This window comes from Schistocerca piceifrons, chromosome 1 (assembly GCF_021461385.2).
Source record: "Schistocerca piceifrons isolate TAMUIC-IGC-003096 chromosome 1, iqSchPice1.1, whole genome shotgun sequence".
Classification (NCBI taxonomy): domain Eukaryota; kingdom Metazoa; phylum Arthropoda; class Insecta; order Orthoptera; family Acrididae; genus Schistocerca; species Schistocerca piceifrons.
This window is the reverse complement of record NC_060138.1, coordinates 493,582,825-493,605,473: the sequence shown is the minus strand read 5'-3', so window position 1 is coordinate 493,605,473 and position 22,649 is coordinate 493,582,825. Positions and strand designations below refer to the sequence as shown.

At 39.0% G+C, this 22,649-nt stretch overlaps 1 protein-coding gene across 2 annotated transcripts in view; it reads left to right on the top strand.

The window, feature by feature from the left end:
- LOC124795735 (coatomer subunit gamma) overlaps positions 1-8,066 on the top strand; it is a 104,742-nt gene extending 96,676 nt beyond the window's left edge. For both annotated transcript variants that reach the window (XM_047259829.1, XM_047259821.1), the window contains exons 15-16: positions 6,508-6,748; positions 7,782-8,066. In XM_047259829.1, coding sequence (XP_047115785.1) covers positions 6,508-6,748; positions 7,782-7,912 — 372 coding nt within the window. In that variant the 3' untranslated portion in view covers positions 7,913-8,066. The remainder of the gene's footprint in view (positions 1-6,507; positions 6,749-7,781) is intronic.
- The last annotated feature ends 14,583 nt before the right edge of the window (positions 8,067-22,649 follow it).

Sequence of the window (22,649 nt, the reverse complement as noted above, 5' to 3'; positions counted from 1 at the left end):
TTGCAGTGTCCGTACTCAGTAGCTGTTCAGTATGGGTGACTGTATATTAGGGTAGTGCAGCACAGAATGTTTTTGTGCTATTGACTGAACATTGAGCTGACATGGTTATAGCTTAGTGATCACTGACTGCATGAGTGCCCCCAGAAATTAATACAAGAGGGGGCAAGACTCAGAAAGTGCTATTTTTGTTATAGTTGATTAGCTGAGTTTGATAATGTGTTGTTCCCCAAGAAATAAATTTGACAGGAAGTTCTCCATTCAATATTTTATAAAGCTAGATTACTGTTACACCTTAAAGGTAACCATATTTCAGCAGTATATCCTAACTACCTCATTTCATATTATTAATAGTGGTTAGTTTGAGCAACTCTTAACATCCTAGGTTTGTACCAAAATAGTCTCTGTCTCCCTTTTTTGGTATGGTATTGTGTGGCCATGGCAACTGGACTACAGAACTCGTAACTCTATTGCTAGATGTCACAGTGTTCAAGAACTGTTTATTTTAAGAAGGTCCAAACACCTTAATCTGGCATTCCCCAAGATAGTGTTAAAGGATCTTTGCTTGGGAGTCAATCTGAACAGCTGTCATAGGTTGTTTGCAGATGACACTGTCATTTATCGACTAGTAAAGTCATAAGAAGATCCAAACAAATTGCAAAATGATTTAGAAAAGAAATCTGTATGGCGCAAAATTTGGCAATTGACCCAAAATAACAAAAAGTGTGAAGTCATCCATATGAATGCATGAAGGAATCTGTTAAACTTCAGTTACACAATAAATGAGTCAAATCTAAAGACCTTACATTCAACTAAATGCTTAGGAATTACAATTGCGAACAACTTAAATAGGAACGAACACACAGAAAATGTTGTGGGGAAGGTTAACCAAAGACTGAATTTTATTGGCAGCACACTTAGAAAATGTAACAGACCTGCTAGAGAAACTGCCTACGCTATGCTTGTCCGTCCTCTTTTAGAATACTGTTGCACGGTGTGGGATCCTTAGCAGATAGGATTGACAAAGTACATCAAGAAAGTTCAGAGAAGGGCAGCATGTTCTGTATTGTCGTGAAATAGGAGAGAGAGTGTCACTGAAGTGATACAGTATTTGGGTTGGAAGTCATTAAAACAAATGTGTTTGTCATCGTGGCGGAATGTCTCATGAAATTTCAATCACCAACTTTCTCCTTCGAATGCTAACATATTTTGTTGATGTTGACGTATAAAGGGAGAAATGATTACCATAATAAAAAAGGAAAATCAGACCTCGCACAGAAGGATAAAGGTGTTCATTTTTTCCGCAACTTTACGAGATTGGAATAATAGAGAATTATTGTGAAGGTGGTTCGATAAACACTCTGCCAGGCACTTAAATGTGATTTGCAGAGTATCCATGTAGATGTAGATATTGACCTTGATGTTTCACCATTTTTTCCCTCTTTTACAGTGCACAAATTGCCATTTTTTCTGCATTTGGGCCCACAGATGTTCACGTGAATACACATAAGGTGTAGCATGACATTGTTCCACATACTCTATCACATTTGCTGTAGCTAGTGAAGCATGATGCAGTCTCAACAAGCCTTAATGGGTCAAATGTGAAACTTGCTGTCGACATTAAGATATGCAGCAGGCAATGGGGCTGTTCTTGTGTATATTAGGGCGGGTGTCGAGCAGGTGTACTGCAGCCGTGTTTTTAATGTGGTGCGTGTTCCAGCAGTCCAGTTTTTGGACAGTGGTGAACCGGTAGAGATAGGAAAAAATCATTTATTTTATGGCCTAATTTGGTGTTATTTTTTGCCAAATTCAGTATAATTTTTTGCAAATATGATGATTTTGCCAAATTTGGTGTTAGTTTTTTCCAATGTTGCTACATATTCTGATAAACTCGATAATTTTGTTTCTTAATCTGGTTTATTTTTTCCTTATTTCAGTGTTACTTTTTTCTACTTTTCCATGTTATTTTTTTCCTATTTTGGTGTTATTTTCTCCAATGTCTGTACTTTTTTTTTTTTTTTTTTTTTTTTTTCCCCCCAGTTGTGTTGTTTTTATCAAATTTGATATTTTTCAATGAATCCAGTTTATTTTTTGCCAATTTCAGTGCTCTTCACCAAATTCAGTGGATTTTTTCAATAAAATTCAGTTTTATTTTTTCAATAAAATTCAGTTTTATTTTTTGCTGCTGTCATTGTTTATTGCCAAATTTGATTTGATTTTTTATTAAATTCAAGGTTATTTTTTGCCAATTTTTGTGGTTTTTAAAAATATTGGCGGTTTTTTAGAAATATTGGCAGTTTTTTGAGCAATATAAACTATCATGTTACTCTTGTAAAACTTCAAATTTTTTGAAGCAGAAAAACAGGGCTAGAATATTGTGGCACTACATTTCGAAAGGATTACATTCTAATGTTCAAACATTCTCTGTCTGATCGGCCTGGTTTAGGTTTTATGTGGCTTCCCCAAATCAATTCAGGCAAATAGTGAAACATTTCCTTTAACAAGTTCATGGTTGATAACCTGCCCTCTCCTATTTAAACACATGTATATATATTTGTGAAATATTCTGTCATTTCTTGGAGGAATATACACATATTAACAACTTGAATACACATTATTAATGTTCCACAATAATATCTATTTAATAGGTGGTTATGAACTGGCTTTTGGCTTCTTAGGCCATTGTAAGATAACTTAATACTAAACAGATAGTCCACACAAATTCAGTGACATATAGCTGCACAAAGATATGTGACATTTATGACTATATCAATAGAAAAAAATAAGTATATCATACCTAAACAGACTCTGAACAAATAAATCTTATACTATATTCAAATATTAAAACCATATCAATAGATAAGCCACATATGTTGTACAAGTGAGAGTAATGGCGGAGGCTACTATATCACATCGACAGATTGGTGAATGTGATGAATAAAAGAAGGTTGTATACATTGAAGAATCCCGGAGATACTAAAAGGTATCAGATAGATTATATAATGGTAAGACAGAGATTTAGGAACCCAGTTTTAAATTGTAAGACATTTCCAGGGGCAGATGTAGACTCTGACCACAATCTATTGGTTATGAACTGCAGATTAAAATTGAAGAAACTGCAAAATGGTGGGGATTTAAGGAGATGGGACCTGGATAAACTGAAAGAACCAGAGGTTGTACGGAGTTTCAGGGAGAGCATAAGGGAACAATTGACAGGAATGGGGGAAAGAAATAAAGTAGAAGAAGAATGGGTAGCTTTGAGGAATGAAATAGTGAAGGCAGAAGTGGACCAAGTAGGTAAAAAGACAAGGGTTAGTAGAAATCCTTGGGTAACAGAAGAAATATTGAATTTAATTGATGAAAGGAGCAAATATAAGAATGCAGTAAATGAAGCAGGCAAAAAGGAATACAAACGTCTCAAAAATGAGATCAACAGGAAGTGCAAAATGGCTAAGCAGGGATGGCTAGAGGACAAATGTAAGGATGTAGAGGCTTATCTCACTAGGGGTAAGATAGATACTGCCTACAGGAAAATTAAAGAGACCTTTGGAGAAAAGAGAAGCACTTGCATGAATATCAAGAGCTCAGATGGAAACCCAGTTCTAACCAAAGAAGGGAAAGTAGAAAGGTGGAAGGAGTATATAGAGGGTCTATACAGGGGCGATGTTCTTGAGGACAATATTATGGAAATGGAAGAGGATGTAGATGAAGATGGAATGGGAGATATGATACTGTGTGAAGAGTTTGACAGAGCACTGAAAGACCTGAGTCAAAACAAGGCCCCGGGAGTAGACAACATTCCATTAGAACTACTGACGGCCTTGGGAGAGCCAGTCCTGACAAAACTCTACCATCTAGTGAGCAAGATGTATGAAACAGGCGAAATACCCTCAGACTTCAAGAAGAATATAATAATTCCAATCCCAAAGAAAGCAGGTGTTGGCAGATGTGAAAATTACCGAACTATCAGTTTAATAAGTCGCAGCTGCAAAATACTAATGCAAATTCTTTAGATATATTTTTCCCACGTGAAATGTTTCCCTCTATTATATTCAATCATGTATTTATATGTCTATGTATGTGACATATGTTCTTCTTTATATTACCTTCACAAATTGTATTATATGTAAATTGAAGGTGGAAAGGGATTGTAGAATCCTCCTTAGACAAATAAATTACTAATACTAGTAATAAGGTTTGATCGAAGACTGAGACAAGATCCAATGAAGAGCAGCATTTTTCATTGCTTCATCTGTTAGTTGGCATGAAAACATTATGGAGACACTCGACAAACTCTAGTGGCAGATGCTACGAGGGACATGTTGGGCATCGTGGAGAGGTTTGTTCTTGAAATTATGAAAGAGTATGTTCTGGGAAAAGTCTATCAAAAATTACTTCCTCCCATATACAACTCCTAAAATGACAACAATGAGAAAATTCGAGAAATTACAGGTAATGTGGAGGTTCACCACGAATCAATTTTCCCTTGCACTATTTGTGAATGGAACAGGGAATGGTGGGATTCTGTAATGGTGCCAGAAGTACCTTCTGCCACACAGTCAGATGGTTTGTGGAGAATAGATCCAGATGTAGAGCTGGTGGCATAATGACTAAGCCACTAGACTACTTCATAAGAGAAACTGGGTTCAAACCCTGTCTGGACAATAAATCTAGGTTTACCAAAGTTTCTGCGAATTAAGGCAACAGCTAAGATGTCTGCTTTGAAGATGTCACAGCCATTTTGCTACTCTTTCGTCGTGTCAAACTTTGAGCCTTTAACTAATAACTTCATGGTAAGAGAGACATTAAAATCTAATCTTCCTTTCCCAGTTTTTATTATTTCTGGTTGTTTTTTCTTTTAGAACAAAATCCATAATATTTTGGGTATTTGTTGAGTTTCTGATATAAGTTGAGAATTATAAAATTGTCTTATTTATGTTATTTACTTTACTGCATTGAAATACAAATACCCTTAGGCTTCAAGAAGAATAAATAATTCCAATCCCAAAGAAAGCAGGTGTCGACAGGTGTGAAAATTACCAACCTATCAGTTTAATAAGTCATGGCTGCAAAATACTAACACGAATTCTTTACAGAAAAATGGAAAAACTGGTAGAAGCCGACATCAGGGAAGATCAGTTTGGATTCCGTAGAAGTGTTAGAACACGTAAGGCAATACTGACCTTACGACTTATCTTAGAAGAAAGATTAAGGAAAGGCAAACCTACGTTTCTAGCATTTGTAGACTTAGAGAAAGCTTTTGACAATGTTGACTGGAATACTCTCTTCCAAATTCTAAAGGTGGCAGGGTAAAATACAGGGAACGAAAGGCTATTTACAATTTGTACAGAAACCAGATAGCCGTTATAAGAGTCGAGGGGCATGAAAGGGAAGCAGTGGTTGGGAAGGGAGTGAGACAGGGTTGTAGCCTATCCCCACTGTTATTCAATCTGTATATTGAGCAAGCAGTAAAGAAAACAATGGAGTATGAATTAAAATTCATGGAGAAGGAATGAAAACTGAGGTTTGCCAATGACATTGTAATTCTCCCAGAGACAGCAAAGGACCTGGAAGAGCAGTTGAACGGAATGGACAGTGTCTTGAAAGGAGGGTATAAGATGAACATCAACAAAAGCAAAATGAGGATAATGGAATGTAGTCGAATTAAATTGGGTGATGCTGCGGGAATTAGATTAGGAAATGAGACACTCAAAGTAGTAAACGAGTTTTGCTATTTGGGGAGCAAAATAACTGATGATGGTCGAAGTAGAGAGGATATAAAATGTAGACTGGCAATGATAAGGAAAGTGTTTCTGAAGAAAAGAAATTTGTTAACATCGAGTATAGATTTAAGTGTCAGGAAGTTGTTTCTGAAAGTATTTGTATGCAGTGTAGCTATGTATGCAAGTGAAACATGGACGATAAATAGTTTAGACAAGAAGAGAATAGAAGCTTTCGAAATATGGTGCTGCAGAAGAATGCTGAAGAGTAGAGGGGTAGATCACATAACTAGGAGGAGGTATTGAATAGAATTGGAGAGAAGAGAAATTTCTGGCACAACTTGACTAGAAGAAGGGATCAGCTGGTAGGGCATATTCTGAGGCATCAAGGGATCACCAATTTAGTATTGGAGGGAAGCATGGAGGGTAAAAATCATATAGGGGGACAAAGAGATGAATACACTAAGCAGATTCAGGATGTAGGTTGCAGTAGTTGCACGGAGATGAAGAAGCTTGCACAGGATAGAGTAACATGGAAAGCTGCTTCAAACCAGTCTCTGGACTGAAGACCACAACCTGAATATTGAAATACTCATTCACTTTTTCATAATAAGACAGGAATCTAAAACGTTGACTGCCAAGGGGCTGTGGCGCGGGCACAGCAAGTGGCTCTGCTTACGCTGCCACTGGTCTCAGGGCAGTCAACTTGTTAAATAAATTTGTTGTTCATAGGTAGAATAACTGAGTTATTTTATTTTCTCAATTCTCATTCTTGCAATTGTGTTTGCAGTTGGAGGATGTTGAAGTAACTCTCAGTGACCAAATCCAGAAGGTTAGCAAAGTAAATTTTGGTGCTTCGTGGGATGAAGCAGCAGAAGCATATTGTGAAATGGAGGATATTTATGCACTATCAAGCATGAATACACTGGAAGAGGCTGTGAAATCCATTATCAACTTCCTTGGCATGCAGCCAGCTGAGAGGTCAGACAGAGTACCTGAAGGAAAGTCAGCACACACATTGTTTCTGGCAGGTAAAGTGTGTAGTGTACAGTAGCACATACATCTCTAATTTTTATGAGTTTAGCGTAATTATTTCTTGCATGTTGTATATGAAAATTTATGGCATGAAGATATCGGGAACAAAAGCAAAATAAGAATGGGAGTGCCTGAGGAAATTGAATAGAGAATGTATTTGTAAGTTTTTTTCCTAAACTTTCAGCTCTTGATAAAACTGGTAGAACAATATGTAATTTAATTTTAGGAATCTCATTCAACAACCCATTTAAGATAGATGAGAAAAATCTATCCTGGCTTCGTATCAATTGTAGAAAGCTGCGAACGAAGCAGCAAGCTGCAGTGGAGGCTTAAACAACTTGCAAGCAAATCAAATCAGACTAAAATTAATTAAAAAAAAGTAAAACCAGAACCACAGTCCACTGAAGAATAAAGAGGTAGAATCTATCTTGGATGGCAGAGCAACAGATCAGATTCTTCTTTCAGAAATTATGATTAAGAATAGGTGATAAAACCTAAAAGCTACAGGAAGAGTTCTTCAAAAAAATTTTGGCATTTTTAAATTCTGGTCTGCAATCATGGAAATGCTATGAGTCTCGAATTACAAGAACTCAGGAAATGGGTGTTCAACATAGTATAAAGTTTCTTTTTAAATAAAGTGAGATGGCAACCAAAGAACTATGCAAGAAAATTTAAGCTGGTTTTAATTATTGCCAAACACAGTATTTTTTAAATAAGATTCTGTTTTATATAAGATCAACTAGTGGCCTGAAGTCATTGGGATGAAAGGCGTTGAAAAGAAGGAAGATTTAGAATTATTTGGCGTCAAAAGCAGTTTTTTAAGTGCTAATGTGATTGATATAGAAAGGACAAGTTTCAGTGAGAAAGAAAAGTGTAAGCGACACCATTCTTGAAGAATTCCCTTTGTTGAATTAAGAAACTTGGATTCCATCTTCAGCCTTATGTACCAGTGAATGTATACATTTGTTTTCATACCAGTAGTATTTTTACTCGTATAACCAATTTGAATCCTTTCTATTTCCTGTACAGGGGTGTTTCGCGGAGGTCATGATATGCTGGTCCGAGCGAAATTAGCACTTGCTGAAGGTGTCACAATGCAGCTGACAGTAAGATCAACTAGTGAAGATGTAGCAGAACTAGTGACTTCATTAGTAGGATAGCAGTGTTGCTGTGTGTGTATGTATGTTATTTTATAGTATATTAAATATTTATACATAGTATTTACTTATATTATGCGGCAATATTTCCAACATTACTGTGATTTGTGATATATTCCAATTCACTATGGAAAATAAAAGTTAACTTTTTTAGAAATTAAATTTTTCATTCATTGTCAGTGTATTATCCATTCACATTTTCCTTCTCTGTTGGTTCCGTGCTCTTCATATGACAGATGCCAGAAGGGTTTTGACATTCATCTGGATACTGAGCCATGCAGGTGTTCCAGGAAATGAACTTGCTGACCAATTAGCCAAAGAAGCCACCACAGGAGTCAAAATTGAACTCAGAGTACTGGGCACAGGCTGAGAACAGCCCTAAAATTGCAATTGTGGGATCAAAATTTGAAACCTGTGATATGGAATGGCAGGTCAGCACAATCCTCAACAAGTAGAGGACAATTAAGGGAACCACCAAGGCATGGTATACTTCTGTCCAAGCCTCTCAAAAGCCATTGTATTCTGACAGCTACATATCTGCCACACCATACTTAACCACAAGTTCCTTTTACATCAAGAAAACTGTCTCAATGCAGTTGCACTAACCATCCCATGGTAGCCCATATTCTCACAATGTGTGCCTTGTTGGCTGAAGAGAGACAAAAGCCATCAACCTGCATGCCTCCCTACCCCAGATAATTAGGGACATTGGGATAGCAGTTAACAAAGTCATGTTTCCTGAGGGAAACCAGATTTTATAACAAAATATAATGCACCTCAACATTTGGTGTCAAGGGTATATGTGGAGCGGCATGTGCCCCAGTTTGCCTCAAGCTACCCTCTGTCTCTGCATTGTCAGGCATTTTAAAATCTTTACGTGTGTATTTTATTCATCCAGCGCTTTAGCCTAATTAGCTCTCTACTCTGAGTGGTCTTCATTTTCTCATGCCATTTTACACTGTAGTGACAAGTCGTGGGGTAGTGATATGCACGATAAAGGTGGTGGTAGTATTACATACACAAGATACTAAAGGGCAGTGCATTGGCAGAGCAGTCATTTATACTCGGGTGATTCACATAAAAAGGTTTCAGACGTGACTATGGCCACACGAAGGGAATTAACAGACTCTGAATGCCAACTGTTATTTGGTGCTAGATGCATGGGACATTCCATTTCGGAAATGGTTTGGGAATTCAATATTGCGACATCCACCGTGGTCAAGAGTGTACTGTGAACACTAAATTTCAGCCATTACTTCTCACTACGGACAATGCAGTGGCCAGTAGCCTTTACTAAACAACCAAGAGCAGCGGCATTTGTCAGTGTCAATGGAGAAGCAACACTGTGTGAAATAACGTTGGAAATCAGCATGGGATGTACAAAAAAATGTGTGTGTTAGGACTGAGTGGTGGAATTTGGTGTTAATGGGCTGTTGCAGCAGATGACACGAACGCCTTAGCTAACTGCATGACATCAGCTGCAGTAACTCTACTGGGCTCATGAGCATATCAGTTTAACCCTAGATGACTGGAAAACTGTGTCATGGTCAGATGAATCACAGTTTCATTTGGTAAGAGCTGATGATAGGGTCAGAGTGTGGCCTCAGACCCCTTGAAGCCATGTACGCAAGCTGCCACAAAGGTATTGTGCAAATTTCTGGTGGCTCCTTAATGGTGTGGGCTGTGTTTACATGAACGGACTGGATCGTGGCTATGTTCGGCTATTTGCAGCCATTAATGGACGTCATATTCCCAAATGACAGTGGAATTTTATGGATGACAATGCGTCACCAGGCCACCGTTGTACATGAATGATTTGAAGCACATGCTGGACATTTCGAGTGAATGATTTGGCCACACAGATCATCTTACATGAATCCTATAGAACATTTATGGGACATAATTAAGAGGTCAGTTCATGCAAAAACTCCTTCATGTGCAACACTTTAGTATTTATGGATGGCTTTAGATGCAGCAAGGCTCGGTATTTCTGTAGGGACTTCCAACAACTTAGAGTTGCTGTGCTACGCCAGGCAAAAAGTGGTCTGACGTGATATTATGAGGCATCTCATGACTTTTGTCACCTCATTGTAATCATACTGACTATGGTGACCCTTCATGGGGTATCCTTCAGTGAACAATTGTAGTTTTTAGCTGCCTCAGTTTTGTCTCATTTCTAATTATCTATTTTAATCTATTGTTATGCACATTTCCAATCTTGACAACAAAGTCACATACTCTGGACCTGACAGTTCTCTCTTTCTTATTTTGCATTATGTGAATTTCCAGTGAAATGGTGGACTGATAACGGAGATATTTAGGCCCTTAAACTGAGTATGGTGACCCTCGGTGTATAATCACGAGGATTTTGGCAAAAGTGATAATCTGTGTCAGCTACAGAAGCAAATGAATACTTCACTGCAATATCAGTTACAGTGCCCCTGTTGAGCCTATGTATTTGTTGTTCCTTATTTTTCTAACACTTAATATTTTGTTCTAATATTTACTGTGACATAGATGTTACTGTAATCTTCAGTCTGAAAATGGGTTTGATACAGCTCTCTACACTAGTCTTTAAGTTTGTCCCATGCAAGTCTTTTCATATCTGCATAACTACTGCAACCAACCCTCCTCTCTCCCACACACACACACACACACACACACACACACACACACACACACACCCCTGGACAACTTCCCATGACACCTTCCCATTACCAAATCAGCTATTACTTGACATCTAATGATTATCCTGTCAACGTATTTCACCTTTTAGTGAAGTTGCATCATGAAGCTTCCTTCTTGCCAATTCTACATCTACATCCATACTCCGCAAGCCACCTGACGGCGTGTGGCGGAGGGTACCCTGAGTACCTCTATTGGTTCTCCCTTCTATTCCAGTCTCGTATTGCTCGTGGAAAGAAGGATTTTCGGTATGCTTCTGTGTGGGCTCTAATCTCTCTGATTTTATCCTCATGGCCTCTTTGCGAGATATACGTAGGAGGGAGCAATATACTGCTTGACTCTTCGGTGAAGGTATGTTCTCGAAACTTTAACAAAAGCCCGTACCGAGCTACTCAGCGTCTCTCCTGCAGAGTCTTCCACTGGAGTTTATCTATCATCTCCGTAACGCTTTCGCGATTACTAAATGATCCTGTAACGAAGCGCGCTGCTCTCCGTTGGATCTTCTCTATCTCTTCTATCAACCCTATCTGGTACGGATCCCACACTGCTGAGCAGTATTCAAGCAGTGGGCGAACAAGTGTACTGTAACGTACTTCCTTTGTTTTCAGATTGCATTTCCTTAGGATTCTTCCAATGAATCTCAGTCTGGCATCTGCTTTACCGACGATCAACTTTATATGATCATTCCATTTTAAATCACTCCTAATGCGTACTTCCAGATAATTTATGGAATTAACTGCTTCCAGTTGCTGACCTACTATTTTGTAGCTAAATGATAAGGGAACTATCTTTCTATGTATTCACAGCACATTACACTTGTCTACATTGAGATTCAATTGCCATTCCCTGCACCATGCGTCTATTCGCTGCAGATCCTCCTGCATTTCAGTACAATTTTCCATTGTTACAACCTCTCGATAAACCGCAGCATCATCTGAAAAAAGCCTCAGTGAACTTCCTATGTCATCCACAAGGTCATTTATGTATATTGTGAATAGCAACAGTCCTATGACACTCCCCTGCGGCACACCTGAAATCACTCTTACTTCGGAAGACTTCTCTCCATTGAGAATGACATGCTGCATTCTGTTATCTAGGAACTCTTCAATCCAATCACACAATTGGTCTGATAGTCCATATGCTCTTACTTTGTTTATTAAATGACTGCGGGGAACTGTATCGAACGCCTTGCGGAAGTCAAGAAACACGCATCTACCTGTGAACCTGTGTCTATGGCCCTCTGAGTCTCGTGGACGAATAGCGCGAGCTGAGTTTCACACGACCGTCTTTTTCGAAACCCATGCCAATTCCTACAGAGTAGATTTCTAGTCTCCAGAAAAGTCATTATATTCGAACATAATAAGTGTTCCAAAAGTCTACAACTGATCGACGTTAGAGATATAGGTCTATAGTTCTGCACATCTGTTCGACATCCCTTCTTGAAAACGGGGATGACCTGTGCCATTTTCCAACCCTTTGGAACGCTACTCTCTTCTAGAGACCTACGGTACACCGCTGCAACAAGGGGGCAAGTTCCTTCGCGTACTCTGTGTAAAATCGAACTGGTATCCCATCAGGTCCAGCGGCCTTTCCTCTTTTGAGCGATGTTAATTGTATCTCTATCCCTCTGTTGTCTGTTTCGATATCTACCATTTTGTCATCTGTACGACAATCTAGAGAAGGAACTACAGTGCAGTCTTCCTCTGTGAAACAGCTTTGGAAAAAGACATTTAGTATTTTGGCCTTTAGTCTGTCATCCTCTGTTTCAGTACCATTTTGGTCACAGAGTGTCTGGACATTTTGTTTTGTTCCACCTACCGCTTTGACATAAAATGCAAAACCTCTGTTAGTTACTTGATATATCCCTCTAGTCTTTATTATTCTCCTTGGACACTACATTTCAAAAGCTTCTGATTTTACTTGTCTGTCCTGTTTATTATCTACGAGGTGTGTGTTTTAAATAAGGTCCGTTTTGTAGTAGACACTAGTAATTTGTGCGTATACCACAACGAGCGCCTGCGCTGTGTACCGGCATGCCTCGGGAACAACTGTGCTCAATTTCAGCTCTGTAGCTAACCTGTATGGTTCTGTTCTGTGCTTCAAAATGTTTAAGACTGTCAACTCGCCTGCCAGGTGTGAGATTTGTGAAATGTATGGTGATACTGTTATGAGTGAAAGCAAAGTGCATAAGTGGGTACGAGAATTCAAAGTTGGCCGTGACAACGTCCATGATGACTGCTCTGGTCACCCTTCTTTGATTACAGACGCTTTGGTGGCTTCAGTTGAAGCGAGGATTCATGAGAACAGGTGCTTTACAATACCAGGTCCCTCAAAAGAATTTCCTGACTTGTCGAGATCAGTGCTTTACAACATTGTTTCCGAACACCTAAAGTTTAGGAAACTGTGCTCCCATTGGGTCCTGAAACTCCTAACAGAGGACCACAGAAACCAAAGATTTGAGTGTGTGATGAAGTTCTTGACTCGTTATCACAAAGAAGGTGATGGCTTCTTGGGTCAGATCGTAACTGGAGACGAAACATGGGTTTCGCATATCATGCCCGAATCGAAGCAACAGACATGGAATGGAGACACACACGCTCGCCTGTAAAGGTGAAGGCCAAACAGACTCTGTACCAGCACAAAATCATGGTGTCGGTGTTTTGGGATAGGCGTGGTGTTTTGCTGGTCGACTTCATGCAACAAGGAACCAGGAACCACTAGCGATGCACAAGCATACTGCCAAACACTGAGAAAGCTATGCAGAGCGATTCAAAGCAAAAGACGTGTCATGTTGACAAAGGGAATTGTCCTTCTCCATGACAATGCAAGACCTCAAACTGCAGGTCAGACCCATGATTTATTGGACAGTTTTGGCTGGGAAGTTTTAGACCACCCACCCTACAGTCCTGATCTTGCGCCGAGCGATTACCATCTGTTCCTCCATCTCAAACAACACCTCAGTGATAACCGTTACAATGACGATGACGTGGAAACGGCAGTGAACTTTCTGTTATCAGAACGGGTGGCAAGTTTTTATGAAGAGAGTATTTTAAAATTGGTTGAGAGGTATGATATGTGTTTCAACAAACTTGACAACTGTGTCAAAAAATAGAGTGAAGTATGTACTTTCTGAAAATAAATTTACTTTTTTGAAATAACCTTTAGTTGTGTACTTACGTTCAAATGGATCATACATAAAAAAACACGCCTCGTGTATTTCAGTTCCATACAAGGCAACACTCTAGACAGATAACTTCACAAAATGTTTTGTAACAATATTTCTATTAGAATTTCTCTTTGTCCAACACTTATTGTTTCGATTGCCAGTCTGCATTTTGTAAACTCTTTACTGAACCATTGTCAATTTTTATGCTGAACAGCTAAATTCATTTCTCTATTTTAGTGCCTCGTTTCGTAGTCTTAATTCCCTCACCATCACCTGATTTGATTACACTCTATTACCCTTGTTTCATTTTCATTGATGTTCATTGCGTAACCTTTTTCGCAATACATTAGCCATTCCAGTCAACTGATCTCCCAGGCACTTTGCCACACAATGGTGTTGTACAGACGGTCTGTAAAAATCGATACACACAAAAGTTTAGAGTAGTTAGAGGAAATGAAAGATACATTTTGTGTGACTCAATGTCACAGATGCTCCATTTTCACACTAGGTGTCCATGAAAGTTTTGATGCTACAGATGTTGGTGAAAATTTCGTCCATTCTGGGCTGTCCATCGATGTTTTGTACACCACACTATTATTACAAGAAAGCCATAGGAGTGAAGTCAGGAGAATGTGGTGGCCACAGTACTGGCCTCTCTCTCTTATGTTTTCTCATGCACCATTGAGCCGCTCCAAGATTGATACAGTACTCATGTGCGTACTTTTATTTTGTCAATTGAAGTAATCATGGTAGGTAAAGTTGCTGTTGCTGCCATGGTAAATTATTTCTGTCATGAGACTTGCATGGTGCGATTGATTATTTGTGTTTAAACTCCAGTGACAAAACTGCTTGCCTGCTGAGTGCTGTTTGCTGTTCAATTTGGCACACACATTTTGATGCTTGGAGCTGCTTGTTAAGTTGGTAACTTAATGAAATATTTTATTATGAATAATCCTTTTCATGATTCACATTTATTTGTGCTTTTTTCTTCCTGACAATCTAAGCATATGCATTTTATAATAGCAGTAGAGATGTAGCTGCCACTGTACTGCACAGAAAGGAGTACAACAGAGACAGAAAAAGACATCAGAAAGTTAATACTGTACATAATGCATTGCTTAATAATTTGGGACCAGAGGACACTACTGAATCCAGACTTGCTGAGAACATACATGTGGAAACTACCACACTTTTGGGCTGTACAAAATCACTGCTTAGGGCCTACTGTTCTCAGCTATTGGTTTGCATGTTCCACGAAACTTTGTTAGCTTTTTCTTCATCCTCTATATCCTGACACACTAGAATCTACACAACGTTTTAATGACAGTTTTCTACATGTGTAAGCATCTGTACCATAAGGAGCACTAGCAATGCTGGAGATTGCACAAAATTACTTTATTGTAATACTTTTAGTTTTCTGTATTTTTTTCCTTATACAATATGCACTGATCATCACTGCTAAGACATTGACTGTTCCATTTCTGTAAAATGTCTACTTTCGTAGCTGAGAGCCAGCCAGTGTAGCCAAGCGGTTCTAGGCGCTTCAGTCTAGAACCGCGCGACCACTACAGTCGCAGGTTCGAATCCTGCTTCAGGCAGGAATGTGTGTGATGTCCTTAGGTTAGTTAGGTTTAAGTTGTTCTAAGTTCTAGGGGACTGATGTCCTCGGATGTTACGTCTCATAGTGCTCAGAGCCATTTCGTAGCTGAGAGGTCAGCATGGCTGACTGCCATGTTGGAGGACTGGGTTCAATTGCCAGCCGGGTGGGAGACTTTATTCACTCAGGGACTGGGTGTTGTGTTGTTCTCATCATCATTTTATCTTCAACACACAGTTCACTGATGTGACATTAAACTTGTACCAGATGGCTGAACAATCCCAGTTGGACTTTCCCAACCAATAATGCTACATGATCATTTCATTTCATTTTTGCAAAGTACAAAACATTAAAAGTCTGTTGTAATTGTACCAGTAACTGGAGAAAATTCATTAAAAAATTATCTAAGAAGACCTACATCACTGCTAAGACATTGACTGTTCCATTTCTGTAAAATGTCTACTTTCGTAGCTGAGAGCCAGCCAGTGTAGCCAAGCGGTTCTAGGCGCTTCAGAGATGTGTGTGATGTCCTTAGGTTAGTTAGGTTTAAGTTGTTCTAAGTTCTAGGGAACTGATGTCCTCGGATGTTATGTCCCATAGTGCTCAGAGCCATTTCGTAATTCAAACAGCATCAGTCTTCTGGTGATTAACAAATTGCTGAAGGGAAAGAAAATTGATACAGATGTGGATAGACAGTGCCATTTATGTGCCTGTACTATCTTTCACATACATTATATTTTTAAAATTACACATATTCTGCAATCAATTGAACATTGTTGTCACCAGTGTATGTGTGTCATGGTTGGTTGGAGTCTGATTTACAGACTGATATGCTACAAGCAGTGGATGTTGACAAAGCTGCACATATAGAAGGCTCATATAAAATAGATCTACATTTGTGAAGGCTATGAACTGGCCATGATACATCTGATCCTCCACAAGGAACCAGAAATGGATGAGAAGTGACTGCTTCGCACCCTCAGCATGACAAGTACTCTATTGTTCCAGGATCAGCAACATACCAAACAGTTGCTTTCCTTCACATGTAACTGATTTTTGGAAATCACCTGAGAACAATACAGTCAAGTGGGATCTACACAAAGCATGAGGTTGTAATACTTAGTGTGGGGAAAATACCAACCCTGTCCCAGCTTCAGAGGTGCCCAGCATCTCAGTTACTAAAGATGCCAAGAATTCTTTTGTGTTAAGTAATATTTCAACAATAATAATCTATTCTCAATTTTTAAACTATAATGTGACTGGATAGATAAAAAAATCTATTCACCAAGCAACAGCAGGAGAACACCCCCATATAAAGGTTAAGGAGATTTGCAAGCTTTTGGAGTCAGTGTCCCCTTCTTCTGATAATGGTTAAGTGGAAGGAAGAGAAATGAAAAGGACTGACAAAGTTTAGCAAATGGGGCACAGTTTTGAGAAGTTACCCAGAACCACGGGCCAGGGGAGGCTTATCAGACAGGATGTGCAGGAAAGCCTGACCTTGGGTTTTGGGTGACATTTCCAAACTATCCTCATTCGCTTAACATTGTGAGGCTTTTTTCTTCATCCGTCTTCCTTCCCCTTCAACCCTTCTGCTAGAAGGAGCCACTGGCTCTGAAAGCATGCAAATTTAAAACTGTATATAAGTGTTGTTCTCCTGCTGTCACTTGTTGAGTAGATGTTTTATCTGTCCAGTATTTAGTAAAATACAAGAGGGACTGCACTCCTGAGAATATCTTAACTGTAAAATGTTGAGATTTTAAATGTGTCATGTAATTGTACCACAGTATTTGCATTTGACTTTAAGGGGGGAGTGGGGGCGGGCTTTCTTAGATGCTCCACATGTTTCCATTAATAAGTCTTTTAGACACATTTAACTAATTAAATGGTATTTTATACAGAGTTACATACAGTCATGAGGGTGCCACTGCAGAGGAGACAGTTTGTTCTGAGCAGACAGAATAGTCTAGAGCAGAGGTAGTCATCCTTTTTTACAGGACTTTTGCATCCATGTTAGCAGTAAAATTTTCTGTTTATTAATTACTCAGTAATTATCAGTGTCTTAGCGTGAGGGGAGACTCTCAGTCTCCCCTGTATTCCTGCTTAAAAAAGATGCAATAGTAATTCATAGCAAAAATCTAAATAACTTTCTGCTAAGAGCTCTAAATGTGTGAAGACATCAGTTTTTATAGCCCACGCCGCACCCTGAGTATATGTGTATCTGCCTGCTTGAGACTCGACTGCTCCCAGTCTCTGCCTCCCTTCCCTTACCTGGCTGTGTGCGCCTGCGCTTTAATGGCTTTCACGGCTCCCCTCCACTTTCCCTCTTCCACGAAGGCTGGTGCGCTGCACTTGCTAGCAGGTATCGAGACTAGTCGCTTCTATGCTGGCTTTTAACACGGAAGTGAACAGTCACGCGGTTTTTGTTCATAGTCATTCTTGTGTGATTTTAGCACATATTTTCATTGTGTCGCCAACATGAGTGAGCCAGCATCTGAACACCTTTTAGAATTTTTATTAAAAACGCCTTTTTCTACATTAACGAACGATAAAATTGCGAATTGAAGGACAAACGACCTATTCCTATACTAAAGTAGTTTAAGTGAAGCCAAACAAATGCACTTTTCAGACAGCCTGGTACGAAAAGTATACTTGGCTGACTGCGAATGCAGTTAATAACAGGTTATATTGTTATACATGTCTTCTGTTCGGTGGTGAAAAGGAATGGTGCAGTGAGGGCATTTGTACAATAAAGAACTTTCACAGGAAAGCACAAAAGCATCAGATATCAAAACATCACCTGCAGAACAAAGAATCATTTCAGTTATTGGGCAAAAGTAGACTTGAGCACGCCCTTTCTGAAGCCGCTCGTCTGACGGCAATAAAATAAAATGAACAAGTTGTATCTGACAGGAGAGTATTGGCTCGTCTTATTCAAGCAATTGTATTTATTTGTAAACAAGAACTAGCCTTTTGCGGCCATCGAGAAGACAAATCCTCTAGCAACTACTATAACTATCTGGAATTGTTGGATTTACTAGCTGAAGGAGAGCAGTTAATCAGAGACCATCTGTCATCATCAACCTTCAAAGGAACTTCTCCAGATATACAGAATGATGTAATAGAAATGATAACTTTGGCAGTTAATGAGAAAATAAAATCTGAAATTCAGAACTGCAATTTCATTTCGATTCAGGATGATGAAACATTAGACACATCATGCAAGAGTCAAATGATTATAATATTCAGATACTGTATTGCAGACAAAATTGAGGAAAGATTCGTTGGATTTTACGATGGTTCTTGAGATTAAACTGCTGTAGGTTTTCCAAACATTATTCACGCAGTATTGAAAGAATGGAATGTGGAAGGAAAAGTGGTTAGTCAAACAGATGATAGCGCTTCAGTAATGGAGGGCAGAGAAAGAAGACTACAGCAATTGGTGAAGCAGTTCTGTCGCCATGCGCTGTTTATTCATTATTAAGCACACCACCTGAATTTGGTACTGTTACATGCCTCCAAAATCATATGACAAGTACGCATGTTTGTAAGTGATAATACTACATTCCATTCGTTTTTCAGCAAATCATCAAAATGAACTGTATTGCTAACTGAGAAAGGATTTAAACTGCCAGACCCGAGCAGCACTCGCTGAAACTTTCGTTCCAGAGCAGTTTCAACAATATCTAGTCACTTCTCAGAGTTATATGGTGCTTTTAATTGTATAATTGATGATACAGACTCTTAATGGGACCCAGAATCTTTGAGCTGTGCTGCGGGAATGAAACGATGAATGGATGATCCTACATTTGTCTACTTGCTTTGCATCTACTGAGGGTGCTTTGTTTATGTCGATCATCTCTTTAATGTTCTTCAGTCAAAATCTGTCAGTATAATTGCTTGCCATGACGAAATAAGAACTGTTTTGAGAAACTTATGACAATTAAGAACGAAAACATTCATTGATGAATGCATTAAATGCAGCTTCTGTTTGAATGGCAACTTATCATTCTGTGACAGTCAAACGACACCTCTCAGGGCATTAACTTACGAGATAATGGATTTGCAAATTGTTCAGATGGAAAGAAGATTTAGAGAGAGTATCCCAAATTCAGTTTGTTGAACTTCTGAACAAAAAGTGTTTCCCAAACTATCAACAAGAATTCCCAAAGTTGAAACTGCTTCAGTTATTAGAACAGTATCCTTTTTACGAACAAGAACAACCTGAGGATGAACTGAGTAACATATACGTTGATGAGAAAAAACACTTTATCTCCAAGAATCCTCTTAAAGTACATTGTCAACGATGATTTAAACTCTGTTTATGAAGAAACAATAAAGTTCCTGCTTTTGGTTTTGACCCTACCCGCAATTATAGCAAGCATAGAACGAAGCATGAGTACTCTTAAATGAGTGAAGAATTATTTAAGGACTTCAATATCCAACACCCGGTCGTCGTGTTTGAGCACGTTAGCAATAGAAAGGACACTACTTGGAGAGCTATCCAGTGATCAGATCTTTGTACACCGAGTTATAGACTTATTCGTGTAAAGCAAAGACAGGCGCATTGTACTTGTGTACAAGAAAATAGGAATGCTGCTTCTCTTGCTGCTGGACTTCTAGAAATTTGTCATCCTTTCTTGAACAAATTAGTTATTATTATTATTATTATTATTATTATTAATATTATTAGTGGCGGTGGTGGTGGTGGTGGTGGTGGTGGTGGTGGTGGTAGTAGTAGTAGTAGTAGTAGTAGTAGTTGTTGTTGTTGTTTTATTTGATACATTTTGTTTCATTTGTTTAAATTATTGTTTATTGTACTATTTTGTCTCCCTGTAATAACTGTAGAGTCTCCCCAACCTTTACACCGAGCGAGGTGGCGCAGTGGCTAGCACACTGGACTCGCATTCGGGAGGACGACGGTTCAATCCCGCGTCCGGCCATCCTGATTTAGGTTTTCCGTGATTTCCCTAAATCACTCCAGGCAAATGCCAGGATGGTTCCTTTGAAAGGGCACGGCCGACTTCCTTCTCCGTCCTTCCCTAACCCGATGAGATCGATGACCTCGCTGTTTGGTCTCTTCCCACAAACCAACCAACCAACCAACCCAATCTTTACAACCAAGCTGCGCCACTGGTAATGATGAGTTACAATGTAGGGAAAAGTCACTTTACAAAATTTATAAAGAATAGTTACAGCAAGATACAACATACGATGTCTGTAGGAAAAATTCCAGACATTTGTGATTTTACACCAGTGGTGTATTGGAGAGAAATGTGGTTTGCATCCCTACACACACCTGTGTTTAATGTGTAACTGCGGAAAGTTTCATTATTGTATGTCTGTTAGTTATTGTTCAGTGTTGTATTGAGTACAACATTGTCGCACAATTTGTGAATTTCGAAATAGCAGAGTTAGCAGAGCAATACCTCTGCATTAAATTTTGTGTAAAATTCAAAAAAACTTCACAGAGACACACTAAATGATTTAGGTAGTCTACAGTGATGAGTGCTTAAGCCTTATTCTGTGTTACGAATGGTTTGCACAGGTTAAAAATGGCTGGATAGATGTTAAAGATGACGCTTGTTCAGGACTCCCTTTGATGTCTACTGATGATGATCATGACAGCAACGTCAACGAAATTGTGTTTGCCAATCAAGGACTGACTGTCAAAGAGATTGCAGAATAATGTAACATTTCAGTTGGATCATGTCATGAAATCCTTACACATTTTCTTGAAATGGGTCATGTTGCCGCCAAGTTCGTCCCACGGCTCAAGAGTCAAGACCGGAAAGACCTTCACCTCACAATCTTCTAAGAGCTTTTAAATCACACAAATGAGAATGAGGTGTTCCTTAAGAGAATAACAACTGGTGGTGAGACATGGGTCTATGGTTATGATGTTGAGGCCAAGGTTCAATCTCTACAATGGGTCAGGAAAGATTCTACAAGACAAAAAAGCTCTTCAGGTCAAATGTTAGAGCCATGCTGATAGTTTTCTTTGACTTTGAAGGATTAGTTCATCATGAATTCATGCCACAGAGACAGACTGTTAAGTGATGGTACTATTGGGGTATGTTGCAATGCCTGCGAGAAAATATGGGAAGGAAATGGCCTGAAATGTGTCAGACAACTCATGGCTCACACATCACGATAATGTACCTGCACATTCATCCCTGTTGCTGCATGACTGTTGCACAAAAAATGAAATTAGTGTGCTGCCTCATCCCCCATACTCTCCAGACAAGAGGCGTACCAAGACTGTGCCCGGAAGTGTAAACGGTGCTGGGAGCGCTGTATCAATTGTGGAGGAGAGTATTTCGAAGGAGACCATGCACGATAATTAAATGGTAAACACAGAAAAATTTTGTGGACAACATTCAGCCATTTTTTGAACAGACTTTTTATAATAATTCTTTATCACATTCTTTACGTCAAAATTTATGAAAATATTTTTGAAACACCTCTGCCCAGCTTGACAGCTGGAATGCTCACTAGTGGACAGTAAACCAGGTTGACTATCTCTGGTCTAGAGCCTGCACGATGCCCTTCTTGACGTTCAAAGAAATAAGTAAGGTAGGGTTGGTCACCTGGTACCAATGAACTAGAGGAAAGATAGATACTATCGGCAGGAAAGTTAAAGAGGCCTTTGGGGAAGCAGTGGTATGAATATTAAGAGCTCAAATGTAAAACCGGTCCTAAGCAAAGAAGGGAAAGCTTAAAGGTGGAAGGAGTATGTAGAGGGTCTGTACACAGGAGATGAACGTGAAGGCAATATTGTAAAAATGGAAGAGAATGTAGATGAAAATGAGATGGGAGATTGATACTTTGAGAAGAATTTGATAGAGTGCTGAGAGATCCAAGTCTAAACAAGTCACTGAGAACTGACAACATTCCATCAGATCTACTGAGTGCCGTGGGAGATCCAGTCAAATAAAAACTCTTCCATCTGGTGTGCAAGATGTACGCTTGTAAGATACAGGTGATATACATCAGACTTTTTGGGCAGCACAACAATTTATGGGTGTCATAGAGATGATATTAAATGTAGACTGATAATGGCAAGGAAAGTATTTCTAAAGAAGATAAATGTATTAACGTTGAATAGAGACTTCAGAGTTAAAAGGATGTCAAATTAAATGCCTTTCAGCTGTCTAGTTTCCAAACTCATTTTATTTGGCTATCAGTTTTGGCGATTTACTACACCATCTTGAGGCCTCTGACCAACATATTGGAAGATTCCACCTCAGTTCTGATCAAAACGGGCCAGCAATACTGGTATTATTAGATTTATA